Source organism: Panulirus ornatus, chromosome 11 (assembly GCF_036320965.1).
Source record: "Panulirus ornatus isolate Po-2019 chromosome 11, ASM3632096v1, whole genome shotgun sequence".
Taxonomy (NCBI): domain Eukaryota; kingdom Metazoa; phylum Arthropoda; class Malacostraca; order Decapoda; family Palinuridae; genus Panulirus; species Panulirus ornatus.
In genome coordinates, this window is record NC_092234.1 from 15,244,283 (window position 1) to 15,269,008 (window position 24,726).

A 24,726-nucleotide genomic window follows, 5' to 3' on the forward strand; every position below is an offset into this window, starting at 1 on the left:
TTTTTTTTTAGGCAGGATTTTCAAGTTCTCCGAAACTCATAGCTTATTCTTATTTCTTTCCCTCTGTGATAGCTCTTATTATTCATTTTATGATTTAATTCAAGGCCTGGCCTACTTGAGTACACAGGTCCATGACTGGAGCATCTGACATACGAAAATAATAATGTTGGTAGGGAGCGTCAGTTATTTTCATGTCATACACCTCGAATTTTTTTATGAGCGTCAATCAGAACTTCAAACAGTATTTTTCAGGAACAACTAAGTACAGGAAATAACATAAGAGATAGGATGATAGTTTTATTCACCTCCCTTGTAAGGCACACCAGATTGTCATGTCTAGACAGACTCCTTACAGCTTTCATGTTCAACTTAACATGGGTTGTGTCACCAGAACTCCATAATAATGAGATGACATTAAGTTCACTTTCCCAATTACAAGAGGAAAATTTCCCACACAACTAAACCCATCACTGTCTCCATAAAGAAAAGTCCAACTCAACTACCCTAGAACACTGTAAGCCCACACTCTACTTTTACAGCAGAGGATCCCTAATGGTATGCTTCATAATCAGGTTTACCTACAGTGCAAGAGCTAGTTTACCTTTGAATGTGCTGAAACCTACAAAGGGTGTTGTAACTGTCCCTATATCATGTTTTGTGACCTATTACATAAGCTAACATGTATCATATTTATCATGAAAACAGGACACATGACCAGCTGATAAATATTAACTTAAGTATGACAGTGTAACCCTTGTGCATGATGGCCTGGTCTTATGCTTGATTGTCATACCATCATACACAGGGATCATACTCTCATGCTCAAGAGATTAATGAAGTGCTGGTATATACACCCTAAATTATTTTGAAATGTATAGTTACATAATTGAAAACTTTTTATCTGCTCTCTTAAAATTTTAAAACTGTAACAATACAAAGGTAACTTCCAAGTAATGAACCAACAGTTGAGAAACTTCAAAACATTTAGTTAATAAGACTGAACATGATAACATTAGTTGCCTGATATAAAAAAATAGTAACCTTAAACTTAACAATACAAAATGTAATCTTTAGATAGATCTGTGCACTGCAGAATTCCGAGCTGTTTAACTCATCAGATGGTTCCAAACCCGATGATGTATATAATACAGTGAGTTAAACCACAACTGGTGAAAGAAAAAATACAAGATATAGATGTCATAGTTAACAAATGTTGTATAGATGATGGGGATGACTAGAACAACTTAGTTGGATATAAAAATGTTACTGAACTTAAGTTATGGCTATAAATACAATCTCAATAAGAAAATTAAATAACAGTTTGTGAAAAGAATAGTTTTTGAAATGCACTATCTTGCAAATGACTATAAATCATATATACTCTTCACTACATGTACAAACGGATTTTCAGGGAAAGTTTCTCCAATGTGATATAAACTTTAAAATTTCAGTGTCATGGAAGACGAGTTTGAATAATTTGATTCAGATCTCTAACTTCTAAAATTCTCGAAGTATATATACTCTAACAAAGCACAAACCATTATTTGAGAACAGGAGACAGCATATTAAATTATCACTAAAGTAAACACAGCAAGGAACAATATTTGTACTTCAAGACAGACTATGACAAAATCACTTAGTCTAGGTTGTCAGTTGCTTGAAGCTTTACTGTAATACCCACCCCAACAGGTGGTGGAACACAAATGCAAGTTAGTGCATTGCCGTGTCTGTCTGTAGTACTGTAGAATATTAGTCCCCAGCTAAACAATCACAGTCTCAGGAATGGAGGCTTTGGAACAGCCTCATTCGTGGAATAGTAACTCTACTATATGCCTGATGTGTTCATGTGGGCAACATGTGTAAGATTATCCCTCTCATTCTTAAAGTAGGGTAATCAAATTGAATTTTGTTTGCACAGCTTTCTTAAGTCCTAACATCAGCCGATTTATAAAGTAGGATAGTATGAATTTCGTATTAATTGCATCCTAGGTTCTGAGTACAGTAACACTGTGTAGGATTATCCCACTTTGGCTGTTGCATCATCACTTGTCCATCATTAAATTCTACCAAAAAGACTACAACACTGTTTGATCTTTGGTTGGGCCAACAACTTTTCAAAAATGCAAGATGCTACTTGGACAAGCTGGAATCAGAGTCACTAAATACAAGTTACAGAACCTGCTGGCTTATGTAATTTCCTTGGCTAATGCAGGACTGTACCTGGTTTACAACAATCCAATTTATTTGTGTTATGAACAGTACTTCTCATTCTGTCTGTAGATTAGTTCATACCAGCCCAAATAACTCTGGAGCTAATGGAAACAGTCAGTACAGTAATAGTGTCATCACACACACAATACTGATGCACAAATTCAAGTACATAATAATGATGTAGCTCTTTCTAAAATCTTGTAGTATTATTTGTTATTTGATGATGATGCAAGAAAAGCCATTTAATGTAAGCTGTGGACTGACATCACAAAAGCTCGTCATTTACTGCATATTTCTGATCCATTACCTTACCCAGTGTCATGAGTTGATGACACAGCTGCCCCTCCAGTACCATTTATTGATAATACATTTCCTCTCGTGTTGTATATGTCCCATACAACAAATATTTCCATTCTTCTGAAGTTTTGATAACAAAACTAATACCTGTGCACATAATGTAGGCTTCCAGCAGTTAAAACACTGTAGTTATGCTGTGTAGCTTCTCACACAACCAAATATGATTGTGCAATGGACTACAAGGTACTGGTATATCAATGGATTAATAATGCTATGGCAACATATGCTTTCTTGGTTATTAAGCTAACTCCAGAAGTTCAAAGAACGTCCAAATTACTGTATAGTGATTGCCTACTGAAATGACCGCCTCACAAGTGAACACTGAAAGGCAAACACCTCCATATAATGAAAAACTTAAGTACTTACATTTGTAACTGCTCAGTAGTGCTAATTCCAGAAGTGATTAACCTAAAGTTATTTCCCTGGCTTAGTGAACCTACAGTAGTTTTCAGTTCATCACGTCTTAACTATAAAACTGTTTATACCTATGTAAATAATTCTCCATACACTGAACATTATCATTTTTCTCATCACCAGTGGAGTGCCTCATTTCCAGTGAACAGTATTCACTGTGATGAATACCTCAGAAAAAGGAAATGGTTTACTCCACTAGTTTGTCAGTTATTTATTTATTCAATGTCTGTTTCATAAATATTTATTTTACTTTTATTTCTACACTGTATGAATATTCTTCACTCTTAATCTCTGTCATAACTTTCATTTTGTTTAATTTTATTTTCATTATTGTATTTCTCCTTCCCATCACTTTGAGGTACTGATACCAATTCTAACTTTACCAGTTCCTTCACTTTTACCTAATGACTTGTTACAGATTCATGACATCACAAATTCATCATGCAACCTGGCTGTCTACTAATTTGCTTGTGTTTACGTGACTGGCGTATCTGTGACTTGCCTTTTGATAAGGTGACCAGCTGATCCACTGACTTGCTTAAATAAGATCAGTTATCTAGCCTGTGATCTGTTAACTCTGTATGTTACCAGCAAGCAGCAGGCTAGAGGGCACACGAAGATATGATCAGATACACAGGTTATGGGACTTGCAAGCCTGAAGCAGCACTTGAGATCACACGGAGGCACTTTAAGGTTAAAAAGTGACACTTTAAGAGCCTAAATTGGCATCAAGAGCGCACACCAACACTTGAGATTACAGTGTAACTTTACGGCACATATTGGCACTTAACACTACAAGACGATGCCACTTTTGCTTGCAAGCACAGGCATGTCATGTTCATTAACATATCCATTATATTTTGATATTCAGTAAAGTTAATTGTTATAATTGATTATTACTTGTTCAGCATTGAACATGATTACAAACAAACACACAAAATGCCAAGAAATTATACAACAAAAATTACACAAAATTCATTTCTTGGGAACATCACTATTCATTATACTTAATAAACAGTATTAAAGCTCCATCAGCCTGCACAAAATCAAAGGTACTGTACTGCACACATACATTTGTAAATATTTCTTTTGATAATATCTGGAGACTTCGTTCAAGGCACTTTATATATATATATATATCAAAAGGATTAATTTTTCTGCACTTTCCTCAACGCATTAATAATACATTGTTTTTGGCCTCACAGGTTTCACTGTTATCTACAATTTTCTGAAGGCTAGAATCCCTCTCCAGTCTCCAGGATTAATCACTGCCATTCAGAGGATCAAATTTCCCAAAGAGTCTACCTTCAGTGTTCAGGATTTACCATTGCCATAGAAGCCATTGGTATTCAGAGGTTCAGTCTCTGTCTTGTCATGGGGCCGCTTTCTCTCGAAGAAACCAACCTGTCAACACATTTGATTATCAGAAACAAATAATTCTATACTTGAATATTTAAGGTGATGTTGCACAGTTTTCAGCTTTAGGATTCTACAGAAACTTCTCATGGACCATAAATACATAGATGACTATTGTTTTACACCATCTGAAGTTCTGTAAAAAAAAAAAAAATAGAGATTCAAGGCATAAAGGACCGGTAGATTTTCCATGAAGATAATAATCATCCTTAACAGAGAATGGGATTTCCTTTTATGAATAAAAGAAACTGACTAAAGAGAAAGATTGATAATCACAAGCAGCAGAGCCCTAGAAACTGGGTGAAAACCAGGTAAAATGAATTAGTACTGTGAAATGAACCTACAAAATACTCAAATGAAAAATGTTAGGCATTCTTGACTCAATGTATGAATCTATGAGGAAAAGGAGAGAAAAAATAAAGGATGAAAGAAGTAAAGTGATACACACAGAGTGACTGGGGAGGTAAAAAGCATTTATCAGTAAGTTGATACTCACAGCCCAGAGGATGATGGTAAGGATGGCAAGGAGTAAAAGGCCAGCCAGGACACTGCCAACCATCACGAGCCATTTCAGGGACCTCTGGGGTTCTTCTGGCTCTGTCCTAACGACTGTAGTCACTGTGGCTGACCACACCTCCCCCAGCTCGCCCATAAGTCTCTGCTGCCAGTCCCCATTGGTTGCTGCAGTACCCACAACCACCAGCCGTGAGGAAATTTTCACCTCCGACATACCCAGCTGTAGTTCACAAAGAAAGCACTGGTAAGCATTTGCAAATTAACAGTTAAAAGACTTTTCTAAAGTAAAGTATATTTTTGGTTGCCTTGATTACCATTATTCAGCACGAAAAAAGTTTAAATGTTTTATTTATAACTCAATGAAGTCTTTTAGCAAAAAGTACACCTCTATCATGGAATGTGTCGCACCTCCTCAATGGTATTAACCCAGAGTCTGGACCTGACGCGGACCACAACATTGTCACCGGCCTTTAGAGGGGAGATTGAGCATACGACACGGGTACAATTGGTGGGTCCACAGGACAACTCCTCTTCCAGCTCTTCCCAAAGACTCCTCCTACGCCTGTAATGATGGTGGTGGTGGTGGCTGTGTCGCCTCCGACGATGTTCGTGCATCTCTTGTTCATTCAAAAAGTGGTCTGTGTCTTCAGAGCTCTGAAGGGATGCGCTACCTTCAAATGCTGCAAAGTCTGGAGCTGTCAGCATGGAGTTGTATGATGAGTTTTGTACCTAAAGGTAAATCAGAAGGCACTGTATAACTATAATACAATGTGTCTGCTACTTATTTCTAACAGTGATATTTTGAAGAAACACTTTGATGGGTTTCAGTACATCAGTTTTCCCTCTACATTGTAATTACTTCTGAAAAAAGAAGGTATAAGCAAAGTGTAATCTCATTTGTTTGGACAGCACCTACCTTGATGCTTAGGTAGTTGACATCTGGCACCGAGTGACACACTGCAGGTGAGGATACCCATGGTGTGTCCACAAGGTAGAGGAGTGGGTCCTCAGAGAGTGTTCTAGTAGGCCATAGCAGGAAGATCTGGGCAGCTGGCAGGGTTGATGGGCCACGGTTGGTCACATCATAGATGTGCATCACCTCAGGTCCAATCTCTTGCTCATGGCTGATTACGCCATCCTCACCAAGTAAACCCACACCATACAGTGAAGCATTGTATTCGAATGGTACATCAGGCAGGGAGACACTGGAGTGGGAGAAGTATCATTAGAATAAAGAATAACAACAAATAATTAGCCTAAAATCATGAGAAATAAGAGCTTTACACAGATTATAAAGTAAACAGCAAGCTACTAATGTGGTTTAGTGTAAAAGGAGGATGTTGAGTGTAACTGTGGATAACAGAAAGGCTTATTTTTTGAAAGAAATGGTCAGTCAGTCACTAAGTAATAATGTCTCAGTATGAGTGTAGGAAATTAGATGTTAACCAGAAGGCTAACATTTACAAGAGAATGCAATACATCTGCTTCCATATACACTTTAGAACAGTAGAAATGGCTCATATCACAAACTAATTCTGTACATTGTACAAATTCTGAGGAAAGATACATTTAACAGTATCTGTGTTCAGTATCATCTCAGCTGATTTAAAGAAACAGCAGCCCAAGATATATGTTTTTGAGTTGTTTGAGCTTTGACACTATAAAATCCTTTAAAAAAAAAAAAAAAGAAAAAAAAAAAAAAAAAGGGCTTACTTAACCAAGGTATGTGTACCAATTTTCAGGTCAGATGCCACAAAGTGAAGGAGTGGTATAAAACCGTGAGAAGGGAAAAGTTAGCATGGAAAACTGAAAGCAAGAGCTAGGAAATTATAGATCTCATCTAGTTTTGACAATTTTTCTTTTCAGGAGAATACTGATACGTGATGATTGGTACACGATCTTATATAAAATACTGGCGGATCAAGGACAGTGAAGTTGCCTGCTTTGTGATTAGCTTTATCCAATGGCAATGTGGGCTGCTTCTTGTGCATTCCTGGTCTACTCCTTGGTTGTAGAAATCTCTACAACCCTCCATCTAGGCAAGTTTCCTTCCACATATACAATATATAATATTTAAGTGATGCATCAGCTCTGTGCTTACTTAGCCTCACCTGTAGGTCACTGCCAAGTCTCATTATAATTATTCCTTTCACATCCATTGAATTGGATCTCATAAACTGTTCATGTTCTTGCTGTTCTGAGTCCTTTGCATTGTCCCCTCAATGAAAACTATCTTCATATATAGTAACAACAATAGGAGTAGCATTGGGATAAAGAGATACTTGATGGTAACCAGCTCTGAACAGGTAACACTCCGTCATTAAAGTATTATAAACACCACATCTGCGGACATAGCAACCACATCTGGGACGAAGGAAGGATACACTGTGGTGCTAAGAAAGACACAGAACATGAACAGTACAGTGTACAAAATTCCATGCAGTGGTTGTGAGAAAAATCATTACATCGAACTGAATATGGCCTACAGGCGAGGCTACATGAGGACAGAGCTGATGCATGACACCACCGCGCTACATGAGGATGAGAAGGGACACTTGCTAAGGTGGAGGGATGCAAAGGTTCTGCCCCGGAAGCAGCCCCACGTTGCCAGTAAAAGAAATAACACCACCAAGGTTTGCAGTTCCACTGAAATAAGAAAATATAGGGAATGGAAGTATGAGGAGGACATTGCAGTTTAAGGAAGGGCACAGGAAGAATCTTCAGACAGTCTGGCTACGGAAATGATGTATGGTATTCTGGCTGATGACACGGAGGCGTCGGAATACAAATGTCCTGAATGAATTTTCAGGTTTGGTGTATTACAGACAAAAAAGCCCTGGGAGTTGTTGATCAGCTACAGTAAAGGAGTTATGCCCAATTTTCTAGTTATTTCCTTTAATTACGATAAACCAATTACCTCCCTCATGAATACAACTATTAACCTGTATAGTAATACATTGCAGCTTGATCAGATAACATAAGAACTAGGTGTAATATATTAATTTTGTATGACCTAAATTAAAGGGCAAAAATCATCTTTAAACAGTTTTTCGCTGTGTGTACATGCCATATATCATGTAATATGAGAAAAGTATACTTCTGAGATTAGTTTACATTTAACAAGCTCCAAATGTATGTCTCTACACTTAACCGTTTCATTCGTTACAGTATATACTGTACAGTTTGCCAGTTCTAGTAACGATACAAGAGACAGTACACGTAAGAATACAGAAGTACAATAACAAAATCGTCTGTGGTCGTATCAGGTGTTTACAGAGTAAGGCGAGGGAGGTGTCGAGTACTGGCCGGCTGTGTGACACTTACCCAATGATGTCTACGTCGCTCCTGACGGTGACGGGCAGGGCCAAGGCCACGTGGTTGTCGTCCATGGCCTCTTCAGTCTCATTGTTGGCCGAGGTGGCCGTCACGTGGAATTCCAACGCTGACACGTTGATGAGGTAGACGTTGGGCTGGAACTCCAGGTGCAGCGTTATGCTGGCCAGAGATGGTAGCGGGTTCCCGATGTCGCACACCACCTGCGCAGACCAGCCATACACGTCACACTTGAACACCCGCTCAGTACCACAAAAGCATGACTCTCATGCATGATGGTATAATATTAACTGGGGTATGATGGATAGGCCTTTGACCTGACCTGACCTGGACAGGGTCATGTTAGAGGCCAGGCCATCATATCCAAGGGTCGTGCTGAGATGGTCATAATGAGTTTAGAAACAATATCTACTTTTACTACATACACTAAATACTGCATCTATGTTTTTTACATATTCATGAAAGATACGAGGCCTTTAAACCTGATGTCATCATTACGAACCTCCCCAAGTAAGACTTTAAGTTTTTGATATTAGTAATGGGGAAAATATCAGGTAACATTGTCATATTTCCTAACGGCATGTGTCCCACACAGTGTGTGTGGGGTGCTGCCCGGTAAAGTGGTCGGTCCCCCTGGGAAAACAACTGAAGAAAAAAACCCAAAAATCATTTTCTTCAGGAAAGTGGAAGTTTTAAACACGTGCAGATGATCCCTTTATGGTATCACAACATTAAACACTGCCTCAAATACTCTCAACCTTATGACTATAAGAAAACTTCAGACATATGTATCCACACAGTGATGTGTTTTGCCACGGGTTACATATGGAGGACATCCGAGTCCCGTACACCACAACCCACCTCCTCGACTTCGTCTTTGACAGTGGGTGAGCAGAGTGGCGTGATATCATCGGAGGCGGTGTTCTGCACCAGCAGGAACTTGTTATAGAGGACTCCCCTGGGCACCCGCACCTGCACCTTGGACTGGAAGGCCTCCTCCCCGGCGTTGTGCACTCCCAACACTGCCACCAGTTTCTCCTGTGACCCCAGCTCGTACTCCAACGCGTCCCTGTACAACAGAACAACAGCACACAATAATTATTTGCAGACACACTAAAGTAACAGTTACGGGATAATGTCAAAAGGCTATACACGTGTTACTTTAACGAGGCACTGTTGCGTTACCGATTCGACATGGTAACGTTAGGCCTTCGTTATCCTTCTGTGTTACGACAGGTGGAAGGGCCTTGGTACTGTGGGATGTTTTGGTTATGTCGAGTGGAGTGTATAAGAATGAGGGACGGGTGAAGACCTGTTTAAGATGGTGGTGCTGCTTCACAGATCGTAAGACACCAGAACTTAATGATGATCTGTTACGGTATGGATGAAGGAACGGGACGAAGACAAGTGTAAACCATACGAAACACTGAGGCCCTTCAGTGTTGAGGGACTAGGATGTGTGTATGATTAAGGCTGGGGAATGAATGGTGATGGTGTGGGGTAGAGGGGCGCCCGGGTCCTTTCATGAGTACGAGACGCCTCACACCTGCCTCACTAAAGTCAAGTGTGTGTGTAGAGTGAATCACCAGGCAACACAACAGGAAGTTCCTACACGTCTTGCCCTCACCACACCTCCCTCTCACTTGACGCTCCCTTAACACTCGCCCACCACCTCCCCCTCCTCCATCACCTAGCTCGCGATGCCATTGTTTTTTACGTTTATTTGTACGGTGATATCGTCACCTGACTTCACAAAACTGTCCCAGTACCATTAAGACCCTTACGCAAAACGGTCCAGTCCATGGGTACGTTGGCTTGACCGATGACCTTATCATTAAGGGTCAGGTCAAAGGTCAAGCCATCCACATACTCAAGACTCAGACCAACGTCTACAGGTGGACAATACTGCATATTCTGCGAGGAAACGTAATGACGTAAGCTTCTGTAACTGCTGAGTACCGGTGACGACCCGTCATTCCCTCCCCCCCACACACAAGAGGGCCACCCTCTCTCTATAGCACGGGTGATGATGACCAGGCAAGTCCCCGGAGCCGGCGGTGACCTAAGGATCTTGTGTCACCACCATGGGTGTGTCATACGCAGTCTCGATCATTCTCAGGCCGGGAGACGCAACGTGAGACGCCTTAGTGGGTCAGTGTGTGTCCGCATGACAAGTGTATCAGATCCATGGGACCACCAGCAAATATGGATGTGAATCTCCTGGGTGTGTAGAAAGCTGCGTGTGTGTGTTTGGGTTCTCGTCGCGTTTAAATTCTCATCCTCTACCTCTACTGTGTCATGATCTGGTAGCCATGGGCGCTAGACGTGTTAATGTACTACTTACAAAAGAGACCAGAATCATTTACTTAATAAAGTGAGGATGCTTGGTAAACAAACTATGACACGCTATGAAAGCCAAGGTAATGTACCAAAGCGGACGCCGGCCAACCACCTCACCAGCAGGCCACGTTAAGGGTCCGTACTTGGAAGGTCCGCGTGTCCTTGTTGGCTGCAGGCCATCTTGTGCAGTCCAGCCCCTGCTGGGTCAGTCTCTGACTCACTGAACCCAAAGACAACGATACCATCATGCTAGGGTAGGTCTGCGGAAGACCTGGACCCGTAAAGAAGACTGACATGTCTCGTGTTCGTATAGTGTGAGCAACATGACAAATGGATTACAATGTATGTGACAATGATATACCTGAGGCTTGTAACTCTGTGATCAGCACGATAAGACCAAATTCAATACAAGGGTGCGATAGCCTAGTGTCTGGTCAAAGGCCTGGCCATCACACACGAGGGTCGAGTCTTCGTAGCCGGACTGGGAGGTGAGCGATGGTACCATCCATCCCAACTCCTCGTGCCTACCTCCCGCAACTGCCGGGGTGACTGCATTCTATATATGTACCATCATGAGATGAAAACAAAATATTACATAAAACAAGTTCAATGATCAACGAGATTCCGATAAAGAACGTCTGGTCGGTCATATAAGTAAAACCATTTATAGTTTTATTATCAGGAATACTGCATTAAAATTTGATCTGCACTCTATTAAACGGTACTTGGTATCAAGGACGTACAGAAGATCACAAGTCTCTTCGTTATAGATCAGTTGATGCCAGCTCGAGTTATAGGCCAGGCAGTTCCCATAGCCAGAGATTCGTATCGCTGGTATTGCCCTAACATGTCCAGCCTCTCTCCTTTGTCCCCCACACAGACCACCCTCACGGGCTGCGTTCACCTCCACAGGAATGTTGTACTTCTCCCAAGTGCTCATGTCTGTCTTCCATCACTAATATCTGGGAGTTTACCTCAGGGTACTCTACAGTTTATACTTATTATCGAGTGGTTTATAAGACACAGCCTCTTGCTAAGGAGTAGTAGTAGTAATAATAATAATAATGAGAGAGAGGGTGTGTATGTGTGTGTGTGCGTGTCATGTTATGTGGTGGGGTATACATGTGGTCTGGAGGTACACACACACACACACACTGTGGGGTACAACACAGACTGGACTGGCAGAGTGGCTCCTCAGGTCCCAGTACACCACAGCTGACCTCCTCCACCTGTGGCTGGACTCCAACACACACACACACACGTCCTCACACCCGACCCACTACCCTCCCTCATCCTGCACCACTGACCTCACCACACATCACCCTACATACCTTCCCCCGTCCATCACGTAACATACAAGTCTCAACCGCCGGCTTTATTGCATTTCTCTATACTTTCAAAACCTGATGAACTATATACATGATAACAGGAGAAGGCCACACCCTGTTTCTGGTTCGAGGAGCAGCTACAGAATTTACTATTACCTGTATACGAAGCCGGTGTTCAGGACGAAGCAACCCTTTGGTATGGTGGCTTGACCTTCGACCCGATCCTTGAGGGCCAAGTCAAAGGTCAGGCAATCGTAGCCATGTGCCGTACCGTCGTGGTCAAAGGTCTTTATGCTATGCTCAAGGGTCAACATGCTATACATAAATACATACGTAATCACCGTAGCTTCTAACATACCCCGTGGTGGACGATTATACGAGACAAAAGTAACCCCAGCGAAGCTTAGCAACTGAGCAGCTAACAGGCAACAAACCTCTCGTATACTGTCGCTCATATCAACGCCCCTGTCACTCTGGCGGGACCCAGGTGTGTTTTAAGAACTGCCACCGTGTGATGATAGTTGGTCGTGGGAGATGTAAAGTACCTGATTACTGGCTATATGGTGTAGTGTGGCTTGAGCGAGTGTGTGTTGTTGTCTCTCTGTATATATGGTGAAGGAGCTTGACACTCAAGGGGGAGCGCTCCTTGTACCTTACAGTGGCAGTCACATGTACTTGGTCTCATGCGTCCACAACCCGCGTCCCACAGTACACTGTGCTTGCCTGTCCTCCAGATGTACCCTCTTGTTCTGCACTCCTCCCGTATCAAGGATCTGTTCTACGTCAACACCTGTGTGTGTGTGTGTGTGACCACATACAGGTGGAGGCTGGTGACACACAAAGTATAATAAATAAATATATAAATATAATATATATATATATATATATATATATATATATATATATATATATATATATATATATATATATATATGAGAGAGTAACCTGCATGGGACAGACAAAAAACCATGCCCAAATCGTGGTCATCTACGAGAACAGTAAAGAAAGAGTCCGAGAAAAAGAATATGTGGTGGAGGGAGAGGTTAACTTTGAGAGGTGGAAGAGGTCATGGGGGAAAGACAAAAGCAAGAAGGAAATTCCACCAGAATTCCTGCAGCTTCGCCAAGTGAGCGATTCCCCGGCTGGTTAATTATGACTAAAGTGTCCTGAATACTTGGTGTGAGTCCCGTCTGTGTGGCCGCGGTCAGGCTCCACTCCTGTAGAAAGTTAAGCCCGGCTGGTCGTTCCTGATGACTTGTAGGCCTCTCGAATGTCGGGGTCAGTCAGGACGTCAACGTGAAGTTGTGACCAATAGTCGAAGAAAGACCTTTTAACACCGACTTAGGTGTTTAAAAAGATCATTCTTAAACCACTTACACTTTACGTATAAGTTCTTTGTCGTCCGTAATGAAGGTTATAATGGTATGTATGTTCGCTATCTGTGTGTCCAGCCATGCCCGAGCCACAGCCATGCCCAATGGTCAATTCCGATCTCATTATTATACCTGGCTTCTCATCATATTATTCGTTTTTTATGAGTTAATTTCGACATTATTGCGGCACTGTGTTTGTATGTGTGTGTGTGTGTGTTTTGACTAGCTACAGGTAAGACACAGTGTGAGCACATCAGGGACATGTGAGTGAGAGCGACGAAGGAAGAAGTGTTGGAGCAAAGGTGGTGGCAGGGTGGAGGGCACCACAGTGTAGCCACCCGCAGGACACCAGACACTGGCTGGTGGAGAGAAGCCGACACGTTGTCCAGCCTCCCGTCTACCACCAGCACCTCGGGTCTGGCCTACGCACGGCTCTCCTCCCATTCCCCACACCACACCACTTCAAACTCGGTCTCCACACCACTGCACTACAACTTACGCCGGTCGCCCTGTAACAAGGTAGGTAACGGACAATTATGTCCTCTATGATTTCTATGTTACTCCGTGATGTAAACCATGACCAATCCCTTATAGAGGTATGATCTACAGTACCTGTTGGTAAGTTACATGTTTAAATACAAACCAGAAATACATCATACATATTAAGATGTGGAGATGCGTCTGTACGACCAAATGTATATACACCCAAACAAATGTGTAAGAAGACAAGAATTTTGTGTTCATAGCGGCAAAGGGCAGCAGCTAAACAGTCAAACAGATAAATACACAAACACACACACACACACACACACACATGGATAACAAGATAAAGGCCAGGATACATGACCGTGGAAGGTTTATCGAGTGAGGTTCTCGTTAGTGAGTTGGGACAACCCCTCCAGACATCACAGTGTGGGTGTGGTAATGTGGAGACCCCACACTATGGCTGCCCAAGGGCGCCATCTATACACCACCAGTTGACACAACCTCCCCTTCCCCTACATTCCTGGATCAGACCCATAATGAATGTTCTCGCTCGTATCACTTGTTTTAATGTCGAGATGACCCTATATACAGAGTCATGTATTACCACATGGACGGGTCACACATATATGGGGTGTATCAGGCCTATATTAGTCGACTTGTTTGACCCTGGGATCACCGGTGAGTTCTACGTAACATCAGCTGATCCATATGTCATGTGACTGAGTCAGTCAGGTGTTTGAGGGGGACAAGGAAGACGAGAAGGTGATGTTCTCTGGCATCTTCCATGTTAATATTAGACCAATACGTAAAGGACGGAGGGGAAGGGAAAGCTGATATTCACATGACAATGATAATTGTGATAATGACAGCGACGTGCTATAAACTGCATGTAAGCTACATTATACAGACTCATCATAGCAGAACGAACGTGTGTTTTACAGCATTATGAAAAAAAAAGCCATAAATGAATAGCAGTGTACAAGTGTAAAACATTAATACAGGCAAAATTGTTTTCAAAGCTTAAAACTATTGTAAAAAAAAAAGATCTAGGAATTACGCAAGAATGTTAAAGACGAATGTAAAATATCAAAAATTCGAGAATGTGTTATGGCGAAGGGAGGCTAAAGTAAACACGAGACATATGATGACGTCAAGACACTGTAAATGAGCGTTTATCAAAGCTGGTGTTGCCCTGTGGCACGGCAACATACCGGGCTGATGTGGTACAATACCGGCTCACGTGGAGGTCAGCCTGAGGGAGCCCCAGGGAGTACGAGAGGTAGTGGGAGGTGGCACAGGAAGAGAGAGAGAGAGAGAGAGAGAGAGAGAGAGAGAGAGAGAGAGACCCCTAACCTAACTACGGTAGAATACCAACGACAAGAGTTTGCCACGGGGCAGGATACCGCGCGTCGCGCTCACCGCACAAGGGGACCTAACCACGACAAAATACTGCCAAAACGTCACGGGCGAGCGTGCAGAAAGAGACTGTAGTACACACACACACACACACACACACACAAGTCTGCCGGGGGTTGTATATAATAAGGCACCAAAAACACCCAGAAAATGACCCCACAAGCCTAAAAACAACCCACACCATACATCTGTACACACTTAAGTCTTCCCTACCATTTCAAACCATCCCTTCCCCTCGCCCACATCATCTTCCTCTCCTCAACCATCCTGTTGAAAAAAAAAAAAGAGGGAAAAGGAGAGAATAAGAGAGATTACTACATGTAAGATTTTCATTTAAACAAGCAAACTTGCAGAGGTTCGATACCTGTGGTGGTAACCATGAGGAGAAATGCTTCTACAAACGACGTATCAAGGAGGAGATGGGCCATATAATGAAGGAATATATATCCATTACCTATCATTATACTTGGAACATATGTGATGTGTACTGTTACAAACCTTGAAATACCTACATAAGGACCATGATACGATCACTTGGTGTGATGGGGGAGAACCCTACATCGAAGGATACAGACAACAATAGTAAGGAGGAGGGAAGACCGTGGCTCGGCATCAAGTTTCCAAACATTACAACAGTTACTGGAAGTTTAGCTGGTATGGTACCAGGGCTGGATACACGATCACGACAGACAAGAGACGATGATGATGGAAGAAGAAGTCAATCTGTTCATAATAACTGAGTTGACCTACTGAACGCGACGACACGACTCTTGAGAACGACCTTTTGAGCACAGAGATACGACCCTTGGGTTATGACGGCCTGACCTTTGATCAAAACCTTCAGGATAAGGTCATAGGCCACGCTAGTGCAAACTAGAGTCGTAGCGTCGTGGTCTGGTCAAGCTGAAATCGACGTAATCAAGGTATACAAGTTTACGGTGTCTGCCTCTGGTTTCTTAAGCCTAGCTACAAAAACCTGTGGAACCTAAGTACAGTCCTGGGGGGCTAAAAATAATAATTTCCCTCCACGTCAGTGCAAAATTTTCACTGCTCTCCTGCCTATACTTACCATTTTAATAATTATTGAAGTAAAGCCATTTTACAAGACGAAAGAAGTCAGCAAATCATGAAGGCAATGCTACGAAAGATAGGGAAAGACGCCCAGTAAAATAAAACATATGTAAGCCACAGAGGAAAAGACGATGCAAGTGACGGGGTAACTCACATGTTGAAGGTGAGGGAGAGGTCCGGGATGCACACATTATCGAAGCCGCAGTTGTTCTTGATGTAGATCTCGGCGCGGCTGGAGTGCCGCAGGACGCCGTCAGATGGCCTGGGGTCAAGGACGGGCCGCAGGTCAGAGGTCTCCCCCGTGTCGTCCACCAGGCCACTCACCATCCTTGCCACCAGCGGCGTCAGCTTGTCTCGGGGTTCACGCTGCAACACCAAACAGAACACAAGACATATTACTCTACGCAGTTGTTCTTAACATCTGCCACTGGGGCATGGCTGTGGTCTCCTGGTGTCTGACACGTACTGTAAACTGCACCGCCTGTAATCAAGGAGAATAAACCAGTTAGTGGAACGTGGATGAATGATCGTGAGAGCAGAACCAGACAGAAGCAGAGATTGGCATGTCCACAAGACCTGAATACCCCACTCACCCCCACTGCCCATGGTACCATGAGAACACACAGTCACTGTAATTCATCTACGAAGAGTCGATCCATTGATCATCCTACATGTGATATGTTGATCTGTGACAATAGAGGACTAGGACGCGCTCGAATGTTCAACAATTTTATATTCTATTTATGGTCAACGAAATGGCACGTACACATGTAAAACATATATCAGATCCTCAGTGTCAGTTTAATCCAGGAGACTAGCAGGGTATTGGATGGAGAACCTTGTATGGCCAGCAGGACACCATGGCTACTGGGGATGAGGTAAGAATGGCTGGAATTTACCGTCTGGGAAATGATAATATAACCGTTAACCAGAGACCACTGATGTTAGTACAGTTGATGGCTTCTACTGTCATATGTCAGGACATTCTGGTCTCCCTAACCCGCACATGACAATTAACTGTGTACATGTGCAGGGTTGGAACACATTCTGATGCCTAATGTGGACACTACAGATCACCCTGGTAAAGATCAGAATCCACAACACTGTGATGGCTACGTTCAGCTTCCCGTATATGGATGTATTTAACTTGCATCAACAAGAAGTTACGAGCGAGGTGGCTAAGCCTCTTCGCATGTGACGTGCGTATGTGACGTACAGTTTCCCCCGCAGTTATGACTATGGTTAGGTCGATGGTTGAAAGATGACTGCCCATGATGGACGGATGAAGTGGTCTCTCAGTGTTGGCCAGGCTACGCAAGGCCATACAGTAACTGTGAGAGGAGCTGCTCATGGTCAACCGTAATATATAACACCCTAATTACCCTAATTACCTCTTACGACGTCAGGAATACATATGTTTAAAAGCGTCCAGCTGATCCTCGACTAAAGGTAAGAGAAGGTGATTACAGTGTGTGTGTGTACATAACCTGATCAGGAGGAATGCACACAGACCACCATGTGTAGAACAACATGTCCTACACTATGTCACACTGGAGAGTCATAATACAGAAGGGGAACACAGTGCTAACCTGGTCACCACTAACACCCAGCCCATGTACTCCCTCCTCCACTACCAGACATGTTCTTTCTTCTTTTTAAGGACATGCAAAACGGCACCATTAGCACTGGTCATAAACATCCCCTCGATAGTAAACCCGGACTGTAGTGCTTCCCCACGAACCCAGGCACTGACACACACACACACACACACACACACGTTTAATATGAACACTTTCAGGGAGTCTAAGTGGTAAACTAACTTCAAGATTTTCAAGGTGACACCATACCGTCCTAACCTACCGTGTCATAACAATAACAATATAGAGGCACAGGTGACGACAACATTCCAAAATCATTCCAGATGTGTGTGTGTGTTCATGGCGTCTCAGCTCACGTGGGGGGGGGGGAGCTCCCGGGTGTCCAGCTTCCTGACAAAGAGCTGGCGAGACACCAACGGCAAAACGCAGCCTCGTCGAACCAGATGGATGGTTGGAGATGCAAATGGTTATGACATGCGGAGCCGAAGATAACATTCCTCTTGGTCTAATAAACTCCGTGTGCTCACACGTGGCCCCCACCAGCAAGGAAAGAAACGGAGATGATCCAGGACCGCGAAACAGTAAATGCACACGACACAGGAAGGTGAGGCTGAGCAAGACAAAGTTTAGCGGACGTAGTTCAGCCCCTCCCCTGGAGGACGACATGCCAATCCGTGTACTTAGATGGTGGTGTTATTGCTCACGCTGATGGACGACGACGACGACGACCCGGAACAGCCGGTCAAAAAAGGTCAAAAGCTGTCGGCCCAATGAAAAAAATCGAGCACCATCATTGATGGATGATGACTGGTTGGCTGGGGTCCCAGGCGCTGGACGTCATCACAAGGGTGCGTGGGCTGGCCACTTACACGTCCGGCAGGCCTTCCTGGGCTGCACAACACGAAACACCACAACCATATAAGTTGTACACTGAGTGATAACCCCCCTCCACACACACACCACACCCAACACATACACACCCCATGCCACAGCTATCAGAGTCAGGTTGGGTTCAGAGATATGTCCATTCACGATGGTACAGCATACCTCATGCCCATCAAGTATATGATGTATGCTGAGGTATAACCATTTACAACACCACAGTCGAGCATATGAGCGTCAGTGAGGGTACAACACGCTTGGGACGTCTCATACCACACACATAATCAAGTAGGATAAATATAATGTGCTGGACTGTAACCATTTGCTCTGCAGTTCTAAACCCTTGTAGAACGACGGTACGACCCTTGTGCACGACGGTACGACCCTTGAGCACGAAGGTAAACCCCTTGGACATGATGCCTTAGTACTTATCGACCTGACTCATAAGGGTCAAATTCAAAGTCAGGTCGTCATACCCAAGGGTCGTACCGACGTCGTCGTCCCCAGGGAGGTACAGACTACACAGGTGGTGGTTCCCTCCGGCAGGTGGCTGTGACGAGTGGTGATGAGCCAGTGTCCCGCCCGGGCACTTGCGCCTCACAAGCCAGTATTATTCACCAGCCACTAACGAGAGATGATGGTGGACACGCCTGCCACAACTAGGTACAAGTATATACACCAGCAACTTACGTTATTAAAGGAAGTATAGATTCCAATGCACAGAATTCTTTAATAGATTTAGATGTGTCAGACCACATAAATACCACAGGACGAACGTAAGGTGCTCAAAGACATGAAGATAACCGCACCAGGTCCCCAGAGACCATATACAGTCCTCGCCTCGTTGTTTGTACCAACAATGATAATCCATACAATGATCACACGACACACACAGACTTGCAGGTAAAGACTCCAGCTGACACCTACAAAGTGGCCACGATACTACTTGTTAAAAATACACGCTAGAACCCCAGAGATCAGGTACAATACTCACACATGTTGGTGTACAACTCTTATCTCGACCAGGCATCTGCCATACACAGACTTATCTTGACCAGGCATCTGCCATACACAGATGTGATGGTAGACGAGAGGGCTGCACAAATCATCAACCGTAGCTGAAGATATGCAGACCGTGGTACCACACTCTGACGCGACACCTGGATGGTCACATACGTAGGTATATACACGAATAGCGTCGCACATGATCATGGCGCTTTTAGTCCAAATGACGTGATTATATACCTATGACACATTACCCAGAACACCACAGAAACAGCACAGGACTTACAATGGGCACACACACATCAGACAGCCTCGGTGCTCATAGATATTAAGACGTATTAACATTCACGATGTGGACTCAGAAACCAGAGCCACTACAGTGTATACACAGGGACGCTAGAATCCACAGACCTCCCCTACTGTGTAACCACATAAGGAGGAACAGGCGTGCATCCCAAGAGAACCCCCACAACAGTATGTCTCAGGCGTCAATACACGGGAGGGACGCGCCCCCGCCACAGGGGGCAAGACTGGCTCACTACTCACGTTGATGTAGGTGTACACGCTGCTGCAGTTCTCGACGGACTTCCTCAACTCCAGGGTGAAGTTGTCCATGGACTGCCGCTCCCGGTGCAGGAAGAACATCCTGGGTGACAGCTCGGCCTCCGTGTCCAGCCTCAGGGACACGTCCATTTCTGCCGTGGGAGAGAGAAACACCTGGGTGATCACAAGGTATGAAGGAACCGAGCGCTTGCTGTACAGTGATACAATGGGTGAAGATCATGATACAATGGGTGGAGGTAATGATACAATGGGTGGAGGTAATGATACAATGGGCGGAGATAATGATACAATGGGTGAAGATCATGATACAATGGGTGGAGGTAATGATACAATGGGTGGAGGTAATGATACAATGGGTGGAGATAATGATACAATGGGTGGAGATAATGATACAATGGGTGGAGGTAATGATACAATGGGTGGAGATAATGATACAATGGGTGGAGGTAATGATACAATGGGTGGAGATAATGATACAATGGGTGAAGATCATGATACAATGGATGGAGGTAATGATACAATGGGTGGAGATAATGATACAATGGGAGGAGGTAATGATACAATGGGTGGAGGTAATGATACAATGGATGGAGGTAATGATACAATGGGTGGAGATAATGATACAATGGGTGGAGGTAATGATACAATGGGTGGAGATAATGATACAATGGGTGGAGGTAATGATACAATGGGTGGAGGTAATGATACAATGGGTGGAGGTAATGATACAATGGGTGAAGATAATGATACAATGGATGGAGGTAATGATACAATGGGTGGAGATAATGATACAATGGGTGGAGGTAATGATACAATGGGTGGAGATGATGATACAATGGGTGGAGGTAATGATACAATGGGTGAAGATCATGATACAATGGATGGAGGTAATGATACAATGGGTGGAGATAATGATACAATGGGTGGAGGTAATGATACAATGGGTGGAGATGATGATACAATGGGTGGAGGTAATGATACAATGGGTGGAGATGATGATACAATGGATGGAGGTAATGATATAATGGGTGAAGATCATGATACAATGGATGGAGGTAATGATACAATGGGTGGAGATAATGATACAATGGGTGGAGGTAATGATACAATGGGTGGAGATGATGATACAATGGGTGGAGGTAATGATACAATGGGTGGAGGTAATGATACAATGGGTGGAGGTAATGATACAATGGGTGGAGATAATGATACAATGGGTGGAGGTAATGATACAATGGGTGGAGATAATGATACAATGGGTGGAGGTAATGATACAATGGATGGAGGTAATGATACAATGGGTGGAGGTAATGATACAATGGGTGGAGATAATGATACAATGGATGGAGGTAATGATACAATGGGTGGAGATAATGATACAATGGATGGAGGTAATGATACAATGGGTGGAGATAATGGTACAATGGGTGGAGATAATGGTACAATGGGTGGAGCAAATGATACAATGGGTGGAGATAATACCAAGATTAAGACAAACAACTGCTGGAAGCAATATACTTTTGCTACCAATATATATATATATATATATATATATATATATATATATATATATATATATATATATATATTTCATTTCTCTATGAGTGGGTGGGTGGAAGGATCTCTTTCCATTCTACGTTAAACTCTCGCCCACACTCTGCTGGCGGCGGTATACATGAAGGTAAGAATGAATGACTGAGCCACGAACTGGACTGCAATGATGAATGACCAACTCGAGAGAGAGAGAGAGAGAGAGAGAGAGAGAGAGAGAGAGAGAGAGAGAGAGAGAGAGAGAGAGAGAGAGAGAGAGTATATAAGACTTACGTAGGTTCCTGGGGACGCCCAGACCCGAGTAGCTGAGGCAGAACTTGAGGGAGACGCACGGCACCTCGGTCGTGTCCTGCAGGACGCACTGCTGCACCGCCAGGTCAATGATACCGTTCTCAGACCCGAACCTGTGAACACATACCGTCACCTGCAGGTCTCCTCTGGCCAGGGGTTACCCCACCTGGGTACAGTCTCTGGCCAGGGGTTTACCCCCACCTGGGTACAGTCTCTGGCCAGGGGGTTACCCTCACCTGGGTACAGTCTCTGGCCAGGGGTGACCCCACCTGGGTACAGTCTCTGGCCAGGGTTTACCCCATCTGGGTACAGTGTCTGGCCAGGGTTTACCCCCACCTGGGTACAGTCTCTGGCCAGGGGTTACCCTACCTGGGTACAGTCTCTGGCCAGGGGTTACGTTACCTAACAAATGTTCTCTAGCCATGAATCAGTCATCACCCTGTTCTTCACCAGTTATGTATGATGATGTTTGAAATCTTCTATATTCTAATTCCCAAATCAACAATCAGTCTATGCAGCCCGAAATTAGCAACTCAAATTAGCTGTCTAAAAGTCATGTTGGTAAAATTATCAGTCTATAACTTTAAATAAACTAATAAGAAAAAAACAATAATCTGCTTAATTACTATACTTGCTCAAAACTTACATCTTTATCTATAGGTTTGGATATATGTATACTTTTATCTATATTCCTGCAGCTGATAAGTAGTATGTGGATCACTATATTTCTATATACAACAGATTACTGCCTGTTTCTGTCATCCATACAGTCGCCTCTGTCATCACACAGTTACATTTCTTAACATCACATAGTTACATTTCTTAAATCCTTGCGATGACATTTTAATATTTCTGAGTGAGGAAGACTTGTGATATTCTTTTGTCAAACTGTGAGCGAAAGTCTGCGGTGTAAAATACCTTACATGACAGTGTGGGATTTCAAGATGGTTATATGCCTCTTACATCAACGTTGCCCCTGCATTAAAGAAATACTTTTCGTACTGGAACGATCTTGAGTTAGCAGTTCATAAACCGCTGTGTAATTTCTCATTACCTTTAACATGTGATGATGAAATGTGTCCGTCTTTATGCAACCTATACCTGTATAGTTCACAGCTGGTGTGTGTGTGTGTGTGTGTGTGTGTGTGTGTGTGTGTGTTTCCTGTCTGTGTCCAGGTGTGTGTGGGGGGAACCGGGAACCTAAACCGCACTCGAGGCTTGTGCCCCCACCAGACCACGGCAGCTCACAACCACAACCATGAAAGTGTTACTCGGCTTGTATGAATACTACAACACTACAGTGGCTCAGTTGAGACCTACAAGGGTCGAACCCAAGTACTGGAGGTGTATATCTGCGTTGTGCATCAGGTTAGCCACAAGACTGGACTCTACAGATACTGCACCGTCCGGGATCCGAACCCAAGTACTGGAGGTGGAGCCACGGGGTTGGTGGGGTACAACACGAGGGTGAGGGAGAGAGTGTTGTGCGCTCACTCACCTGAGGCTGGCCTCGACCTGGGCGACGGGTCTGGTGCGGAAGACGTAGACGGAGTCGGAGAGGTAGGCCCCCACCACCAGGTCCGGGTAATAGTTACTATCCAGGTCCAGACCTCCTGCCAGCGACCACCCGAAGGTCCTCACCGCCTCCTGACCCAGCTCCTCCGGCAGCAGTACCTGACCCCACCCACCAAACACCACACCATATCAACACACCGACACTGAATATGACACGCCAACTATTCCACCCTTCTATATGACATGGGGGGGGGGGGAACCTTTCTAAACAGATGACTTCATAGAAGAAATATTTGCAGTTATATATGAGTTATATATCAATGTACGCATACACACAAGTTTCATACATATATACACGTATATTGTCAACTAGATATTCAGGCCAATATGGCTACAACGCCCAGGGGTTACTGCGGTCGGAAACAGAACTTCGGGCCACCACCAACACCCACCTGGGAGGGCTTCTCCCTCAGTCCCGTCGGCTGACCCAGGTAGATGTAGACGGCTCCCTTGCCAGAGGGGCCTCCGTAGGGCGCCCCGACGGCCAGGTCACCGTAACCGTCCATGTTCAGGTCGCCCAGCGAGGCCACGGACACCCCGAAGTGGCTTCCGGACCGGCTGCCAAACACCTCGGCCGACTGCTGGAAGTTTTGCTGTGGGAGAGGTCAACACAGGTCAAGGAAGGCCAGGTGCTACAGTGCTCCTCACACAAACTCGAAAGACATGACACTCATTACATAAAACTAACTCAAGAGACACAGATTTTATTTAATAGCCTGACTAACTAAACACCTAATATGTTGGAGAGAATGAAGTCTAAACAGAGTTTTCCATCAAACAACACACACACACACACACACACACACACACACACACACACATGGAATACGCAGCACCAGTATGATCTAACCTCAGGGACCACATGAAACTGCTACAAAGGGACCACAGGAACGTAACAAGAGTGGTATCAGACCAGAGTGGAATGAACTACGAAGAGAAGAAGGGGAAGCCCTTAATCTGGCCACACTGCAGTAACATGAAAACGTGATAACTCAGTAT

General features: G+C 43.8%; 1 protein-coding gene across 4 annotated transcripts in view; it reads right to left on the reverse strand.

Moving 5' to 3' along the window:
- Positions 1–284: 284 nt before the first annotated feature.
- LOC139751310 (integrin alpha-PS2-like) overlaps positions 285–24,726 on the reverse strand; it is a 243,819-nt gene continuing 219,377 nt past the window's right edge. For all 4 annotated transcript variants that reach the window (XM_071666648.1, XM_071666646.1, XM_071666647.1 and 1 more), the window contains 11 exons: positions 24,120–24,320; positions 23,651–23,826; positions 22,135–22,265; positions 20,293–20,441; positions 16,416–16,627; positions 9,109–9,316; positions 8,239–8,450; positions 5,831–6,119; positions 5,323–5,643; positions 4,895–5,134; positions 285–4,386 (listed from right to left, as the gene is read on the reverse strand). In XM_071666648.1, the coding sequence (XP_071522749.1) occupies positions 4,297–4,386; positions 4,895–5,134; positions 5,323–5,643; positions 5,831–6,119; positions 8,239–8,450; positions 9,109–9,316; positions 16,416–16,627; positions 20,293–20,441; positions 22,135–22,265; positions 23,651–23,826; positions 24,120–24,320 (2,229 nt within the window). In that variant the 3' untranslated portion in view covers positions 285–4,296. The remainder of the gene's footprint in view (positions 4,387–4,894; positions 5,135–5,322; positions 5,644–5,830; positions 6,120–8,238; positions 8,451–9,108; positions 9,317–16,415; positions 16,628–20,292; positions 20,442–22,134; positions 22,266–23,650; positions 23,827–24,119; positions 24,321–24,726) is intronic.